The 8083-nt window shown below is 41.2% G+C and overlaps 1 protein-coding gene across 1 annotated transcript; it reads left to right on the plus strand.

Annotated features, from left to right (window-relative positions):
• Positions 1 to 1914: 1914 nt before the first annotated feature.
• On the plus strand, positions 1915 to 5417 carry MSANTD5 (Myb/SANT DNA binding domain containing 5). The gene is made up of 4 exons (XM_044948676.1): positions 1915 to 2066; positions 3951 to 4035; positions 4438 to 4743; positions 5093 to 5417. Exons 1-4 carry the CDS (start codon positions 2061 to 2063, stop codon positions 5350 to 5352), a joined length of 657 nt encoding a protein of 218 aa, XP_044804611.1. The 5' UTR covers positions 1915 to 2060; the 3' UTR covers positions 5353 to 5417.
• The last annotated feature ends 2666 nt before the right edge of the window (positions 5418 to 8083 follow it).

An 8083-nucleotide genomic window follows, 5' to 3' on the forward strand; every position in this document is an offset into this window, starting at 1 on the left:
GTGGAGCCAATACACACTGAGCTTGAACTGATTTAAGATGCACCACTCACTGTATATGCTGCTCCCTTGTCTTGATACAAATACCTTAAATCTGAATCAAGAGGTAGACTTGTGGATGATTCTTAGTTAATTTTTAAGATTCAAAATTAATTCTGAGTAAGGTAGAGTCAAGGCTTTCCATGTGGCATTGGTGGTAAAGAACCTGTCTGCAATAGCAGGAGACATAAGAGATGCGGGTTCCATCCCTGAGTTGGGAAGATCCCCTGGGGGAGGGCAAGGAAACCCACTCCAGTATTCTTGCTGGAGAATCCCATGGACAGAGGAGCGTGGCAGGCTACAGTTCATTGGGTTGCAAAGAATCAGGCACGATTGAAGTGACTTAGCATGCATGCAGGCAAGGTCCCATCAATCCTGAAGGAAATCAACCCTGAATATCCACTGGAAGGATTAATGCTCCAATAATTCAACCTTCTGAATATGAAGAGCCAACTCGTTGGGAAAAAACCCTAATGCTGGGAAAGACTGAAGGCAAAAGGAGAAGAGAATGGAAGAGGATAAGATGGCTAGATACCATTACTGACTCAAAGGACATGAATTTAAGTAAATTCTGGAAGATAATGGAGGACAGAGGAGCCTGGCATATTTCAGTGCATGGTGTCACAGAGAGTTGGACATTACTTAGTGACTGAATAACAACAACAAGGTTATAGTAGCCTAGATTCCTTCTGAGACCCTGAGAGAGGAGGGGAAAAAAAAACCCAAAACTTCTAAGCATTGTGTTTCCCACAATCTTGGTGACACTGTAAGTCCTTTTTCTTCTCTCCCGTTCCCAGTTGTCCAACCTATAAACACCCATCCAGATATATACAAGACTTCAGGCAACTCTGTAATAGCAAAACAGAAACCTAAAAGGAACCTCAAATGCTAAATGTTTAATAGAGGTAAATTATACCTTCTGCCAATGCAGGAGACACAAGAGATGTGGGTTCAATTCCTGGATTGGGAAGATCCCCTGGAGGAGGGCATGGAAACCCACTCCAGTATTCTTGCCTGGAGAATCCCGTGAACAGAGGAGCCTGGCAGTTTACAGTCCATAAGGTCCCCCTAAAGGCGGACAGAACTGAAATGACATAACATGCATAACATAGTCTTGAAGCTTTCCAAGTGGCTCAGTGGTAAAGAATCTGCTTTTCAATTCAAGAGATGCAGGTTTGAACGTTGGGTCAGGAAGATCCCCTGGAGAAGGAAATGACGACAACCTACTCAGCATTCTTGCCTGTAAAATTCCATGGACAGAGGAGCCTAGCAGGCTAAAATTCATAGGGTCACAAAAGAATCAGACACCACTGAAAACTACATACTCCCCTCCTGCGTTCTTCCTTCACCGTACACAAATTTCTTTGAAAAATGACCTCTTATAAAGAGAAAAGTTCTGTTCTCCCCATCTCTTCCTCTCCCTAAACCTTTATTTCAAACTAAGTACTTTGTGAATTACCCCACATGCATCTCTACAATCTATGACCACTCCCACCATCTGAAACCTGGGCTCTTCCCCAACCCTCCCTTGAAACCACCCTCTATTTGACCTTCATAGTCCTCATGCCAAACTCAATTCCCTGGCCTCTTAACTGTAACTCATGCAGGGTAGGGTCCTTCATTTATGGGAATGTCACAACTTCTCACTTTGCCTTTGATGGGGCTAGGGATCCTTGGAATCAGTACTAGAGTTAATTATTAATCTCAAGTTAATCCTATCCTAGTTATCCAATCAAACTGCATTCTATGTGCTTCATTAATGGGGTTTTTGAAGTTGGAATAAAAAAAAAAAACTAAATTGAATTATCTTCAGTTAATCCAAAGGGAGTATATTGGGTGGGCCTGACTCAATCACTTCCAAGGTATATAACAGCTGTTGTACCTTTCAAGGGCTTCAGAGACTGCTAGACCCAGACATATTTCAGATCACCTGATCTTGTGAATTCCAGCAAGGTAGAGTAAGTGCCAGGTCTCTTCAGTTCCTGGATTAGACATTGTAGCTACAGAGGAATTTCAGAATACCAATGGAGGTAGGTTGAAGGAAACTTGATTCCTGTGTATTCATGGGTGTCTGGCTGGATTATTTGTCTCTTTATTTCATAAGTACTTTTAGTCTGAAGGGATATGTCCACAACCTTCTCTTCTCTTTGCATATATTCACTGTAACTTCAAAACTAGGACTAAGAACCCAGAACTGTGGCGTCCTGGTTCCATGACCTTCAGAGATGTTCTGAACAACTTGATGGATCTTTCTCACAAATTTGTGGTTTTAATGAGAATATGTGTCTACTTTGATATTTCATGTTCAGTTCAGTTCATTTCAGTCACTCAGTTGTGTCTGACTCTTTGTGACCCCATGGACTGCAGCACACCAGGCTTCCTTGTCCATCACCATCTCCTGGAGCTTGCTCCAACTCATGTCCGTCAAGTCAGTGATGCCATCCAACCATCTCATCCTCTGTTGTCCCCTTCTCCTCCTTCTCCTCCTCGTGGAGTATTTCTCACCTGTAGAAGTTCCACAGGCTGATTTATCTTCCTATTATTTCTTATGCCACTGTTTCCTCTCCATGCTTGATCACAGGGAGTTTATTTCTAGTTGTTATAAATCTTCCTCTACTAATTCTGCCTTCTGTATCATTTCTGAATCTATGGATCTATTTTCTGCTTGTGGGGAATTGCATTTGTTTTGTTGCATGCCAGGTAATTCTAACTGGGAAATTTGTATGCTTATTTTAGGGTCCTAGATATTCTGTGTTCCTTGAGCTATTGTTGGGCTCTGTTCTGGTAGCAGAGAAGCTACATCAAAACAGTATGAGAGTTTTGAGAATTGCAAATCTTTGTTAGCTGACATCAGAATAGACTTTGGTCTGGCTAATTTTGTACCACTAGTGAGGCAATACCATTTTTGAGCAGTCTATGTATGAAAATCCTTGGATTAGGATTCTTGTTTTCACTCTTGTCACTGGGGATGAAGATTCTGCTTGGCATGATTGATTTCAGCCATTTCCCAGCCTACTCCTTTCCAGAGAGTCTTACCTAGTCTAGGCACTTCCTACCCACACAGGGTTCATGTGTTTTTGGACAGCAAACCTCCTTGTAAATCTTCAGAGTTCCCTTCGTCTCTCTGTCTCTATGCCTCTGTCTCTCCTCTGCTCTTTTTGCTTGTCATATCCTTACATTCTGATACATAATATCCAACAGCACTCACTAATCCAAGACCTCAGCTTGGACACCTAGGCACTGCTGCTGCTAAGTCGCTTCAGTCGTGTCCGACCCTGTGCGACCCCAGAGACGGCAGCCCACCAGGCTCCCCTGTCCCTGGGATTCTCCAGGCAAGAACACTGGAGTGAGTTGCCATTTACTTCTCCAGTGCATGAAAGTGAAAAGTGAAAGTGAAGTCACAGTCGTGTCCAACTCTCAGTGACCCCGTGGACTGCAGCCTACCAGGCTCCTCCGTCCATGGGATTTTCCAGGCAAGAGTACTGGAGTGGGGTGCCATCGCCTTCTCTGCACGTAGGCACTATTTGTACCCATCTCCTTGCTCTAAGGTCTAGACACCTTGAAGCATTCTGGGTTGCCCTTGAAAGCCCCCTTCACTTGTTTTTTTCTTTCAAACCACTGTCTTGTGTTCCTGTTGTCTCATGAATCAAAACCTTTTGCTCAGTAGTTCCTCTGGCTTTTTTCTGGTTCAAAGCAAGTGTAAAAGAAAGAAAGCACTCTGCTTGGTTTTGAAATTACTCATCAGTTAATAGTTTGCAACTGATGTTTTCTGTTATTGTAGAATGTTTTCTAGATCTGCTCTTAAGATTTAAGATTGTTTGATTTTTAGTGGTTGGCTAATTACTTAAGCAATCACAAATAAATGGTTACGAGATTACTTACTGTATCAATGTTCATCTTTTATTTTCTATTAGAAAGTGACAATTCAGACCGAAGTTACTAGCCACCTCCAGGATGTAGAGAAAGTAAAAGAAACTCAGGTAGCAGAAGTGCCCTCAGGTATGATGCTCTTAGTCATATTTAGAGAAAACTTTCTATCTCTCCTTTTTCGTCTTCCCAGTATTACAGGCCCCAGGGATGACAGGGCTTCCCAGAATCCTGGGAGCTCTCTACTCCTGCCCCCAGCCCTGAGGACTGGAGGCAGGGAAAAGCCTCATTAAGGGATGGGAAGTGAACCCCTGATCAGCAGATTTCTCCCAGACAGTAAATGACCCACTATAGCCCTGTCAATATTCTCTGAAATGAAGTTATGCAACTGGAATAACCTCAGGCTCTCAGATACTTGTGAACTGTTTCAGTGTCCTGGTTGGACCTATCAGTGCAGAGGAAGGTCTCTAAGAAACACTTCAGTGTGCCTGTGAGTTATTACAAAGCACCTTTATAACCCTCTCTCCTTTACAGACCAGAGTGTCAAAGCTTGGAGTGACCATGAAATCAGGAGTTTCTTAGAAGAATGGGAACTCCTTGAAGGTGAAGCATTAAAGAAGAATTTTCATGTAGCATCAAAAATAATTGCCAAGCACCTCAAGCAAAGGGGCATAATTAAGAGCAAGAGAAAATGTCTCCAGATGCTCATAAACATGCACGACTTATATTGGACCATTCATGAAGTCAACCAGAAACCAAGAAGTGAACCTTTGCCATGTCCTTATGGAGGAACCCTTCACAGGATCTTCGGACATACGTTGGAGATAAAGGACTTTTCAGGTTTGTATCTTATATTCATCTTCATGTTTCTTGAGTAAGTGGCATCACCTGGCCCAGATGTTGCACTGTCTCCATAGCAGGACAGCATTAAGTGACTGGTCTCTGCCCACAGGCTCCCCCCTGCACACTTCACAGAAGACTTCAAGGTCTGAGCATCTACCTATCCCTCTCTCCTATTTCTCCTCTTTATCCCCAAAGCAATGAGGGGCTTTTCTTATAGCTTGGTTTAGAATAGACATGGCCCCCTGGGCCAGACTAAATGACATGCAAAGATTCAGGAGGAGGGTGTGTGGTGTCTTTGTGTTTCCCTTGTGCATATTTTTCTCTCTCTCATGTCCTCCCGGTGCAGAAGTAGCTGCCCTCCCACCACCTGTGTACCAGCATCCTGCCTGTGCCATCCCTGATCACTTTGAGGAGCTGTCGTGGACTCCCCCACATATGATCTACATAGAAGATCCTCATGTACCCAGGTGGGAGCCCTGGAACATGAAGCTTCCACAGTCAAGTCCATGCCTGTTTCCTGCATTTCTCCTACCATACCCTGGCCCTCAGTCACCATGGTCTCCTACCACACCCTGGTCTTCAGCAACAGGGGTCAACTTTTTCTGACACCAAATCAGATGGAGAACTTACAATTAGAAGTTCACAATAAAAAGATCATACACTATGACCAAGTGGGCTTTATCCCATGGATACAAGGATTCTTCAATATCTACAAATCAATCAATGTAATATACCACATTAACAAATTGAAAAATAAAAACCATATGATTATCTCAATAGATACAGAGAAAGCCTTTGACAAAATTCAACATCCATTTATGATAAAAAACTCTCCAGAAAGCAGGAATAGAAGGAACATACCTCAACATAATAAAAGCTATATATGACAAACCCACAGCAAACATGATCCTCATTGGTGAAAAATTGAAAGAATTTCTCCTAAAGCCAGGAACAAGACAAGGGTGCCCACTTTCACCATTACTATTCAACATAGTTTTGGAAGTTTTGGCCACAGCAATCAGAACAGAAAAAGAAATAAAAGGAATCCAAACTGGAAAAGAAGTAAAACCCTCACTGTTTGCAGATGACATGATTCTCTACATAGAAAACTCTAAAGATTTCACCAGAAAATTACTAGAGCTAATCAATGACTATAGTAAAGTTACAGGATATAAAATCAACACACAGAAATCCCTTGCATTCCTATACACTAATAATGAGAAAATAGACAGAGAAATTAAGGAAACAATTCCATTCACCATTGCAACGGAAAGAATAAAATACTTAGGAATATATCTACCTAAAGAAACTAAAGACCTATATGTAGAAAACTATAAAACACTGGTGAAAGAAATCAAAGAGGACACTAATAGATGCAGAAATATACCATGTTCATGGATTGGAAGAATCAATTTAGTGAAAATGAGTATACTATCCAAAGCAATTTATAGATTCAATGTAATCCCTATCAAGCTACCAATGGTAGTCTTCACAGAGCTAGAACAAATAAGTTCACAATTTGTATGGAAATACAAAAAACCTCGAATAACCAAAGCAATCTTGAGAAAGAAGAACGGAACTGGAGGAATCAACCTGCCTGACTTCAGGCTCTACTACAAAGCCACAGTCATCAAGACAATATGGTACTGGCACAGAGACAGAAATATAGATCAATGGAACAAAATAGAAAGCCCAGAGATAAATCCACGCACATATGGATACCTTATCTTTGACAAAGGAGGCAAGAATATACAATGGATTAAAGACAATCACTTTAACAAACGGTGCTGGAAAACTGGTCAACCACTTGTAAAAGAATGAAACTAGAACACTTTCTAACACCATACACAAAAATAAACTCAAAATGGATTAAAGATCTAAATGTAAGACCAGACTATAAAACTCCTAGAGGAGAACATAGGCAAAACACTCTCCGACATACATCACAGCAGGATCCTCTATGATTCACCTCCCAGAATATTGGAAATAAAAGCAAAAATAAACAAATGGGACCTAATTACACTTACAAGCTTCTGCACAACAAAGGAAACTATAAGCAAGGTGAAAAGACAGCCTTCAGAATGGGAGAAAATAATAGCAAATGAAGCAACTGACAAACAACTAATCTCAAAAATATACAAGGAACTCCTACAGTTCAATTCCAGAAAAATAAATGACCCAATCAAAAAATGGGCCAAAGAACTAAACAGACATTTCTCCAAAGAAGACATACAGATGGCTAATAAACACATGAAAAGATGCTCAACATCACTCATTATCAGAGAAATGCCAATCAAAACCACGATGAGGTACCATTTTATGCCAGTCAGAATGGCTGTGATCCAAAAGTCTACAAGCAATAATTGCTGGAGAGGGTGTGGAGAAAAGGGAACCCTCTTACACTATTGGTGGGAATGCAAACTAGTACAGCCACTATGGAGAACAGTGTGGAGATTCCTTAAAAAACTGCAAATAGAACTGCCTTATGACCCAGCAATCCCAATGCTGGGCATACACACTGAGGAAACCAGAATTGAAAGAGACATATGTACCCCAATGTTCATCACAGCACTGTTTATAATAGCCAGAACATGGAAGCAACCTAGATGTCCATCAGCAGATGAATGGATAAGAAAGCTGTGGTACTTATACACAATGGAGTATTCCTCAGCCATTAAAAAGACTACATTTGAATCAGTTCTAATGAGGTGGATGAAACTGGAGCCCATTATACAGAGTGAAGTAAGCCAGAAAGAAAAACACCAATACAGTATACTAACGCATATATATGGAATTTAGAAAGATGGTAACAATAACCCTGTATACGAGACAGCAAAAGAGACACTGATGTATAGAACAGTCTTTCAGACTCTGTGGGAGAGGGAGAGGGTGGGATGATTTGGGAGAATAGCATTGAAACATGTATAATATCATATATGAAATGAGTCGCCAGTCCAGGTTTGATGCACGATACTGGATGCTTGGGGCTGGTGTACTGGGATGACCCAGAGGGATGGTACGGGGAGGGAGGAGGGAGGAGGGTTCAGGATGGGGAACACGTGTATACCTGTGGCGGATTCATGTTGATATATGGCAAAACCAATACAATATTTTAAAGTTAAAAAATAAAATAAAATAAATAAAATCTGAAAAAAAAGTTCACAATTTGATTCAAAGTACAGACAATAGAGTAGCACAATTCTCTAACCTCATGACTTCTTTCTTCCTAGACAGTGTAATGAAGGGAAAAAAAAAAACACTATACAAATAGATGGCTGTCACTCTCATCCCTTTCTGCCTTGTGCTGGATTTTGGATGGGACCTATGATTGTAAAAT

The sequence above is a fragment of the Bubalus bubalis genome, chromosome 9 (genome assembly GCF_019923935.1).
Source record: "Bubalus bubalis isolate 160015118507 breed Murrah chromosome 9, NDDB_SH_1, whole genome shotgun sequence".
In the NCBI taxonomy this organism is placed as follows: domain Eukaryota; kingdom Metazoa; phylum Chordata; class Mammalia; order Artiodactyla; family Bovidae; genus Bubalus; species Bubalus bubalis.

What these genes read in the sequence shown, in the direction of transcription:
- MSANTD5 (XM_044948676.1), top strand. An exon ending in GGTAGCAGAAGTGCCCTCAG is followed by an intron (nt 4,036 to 4,437) that starts GTATGATGCTCT and finishes TCTCCTTTACAG; the next exon opens with ACCAGAGTGTCAAAGCTTGG. An exon ending in GGAGATAAAGGACTTTTCAG is followed by an intron (nt 4,744 to 5,092) that starts GTTTGTATCTTA and finishes CTCCCGGTGCAG; the next exon opens with AAGTAGCTGCCCTCCCACCA.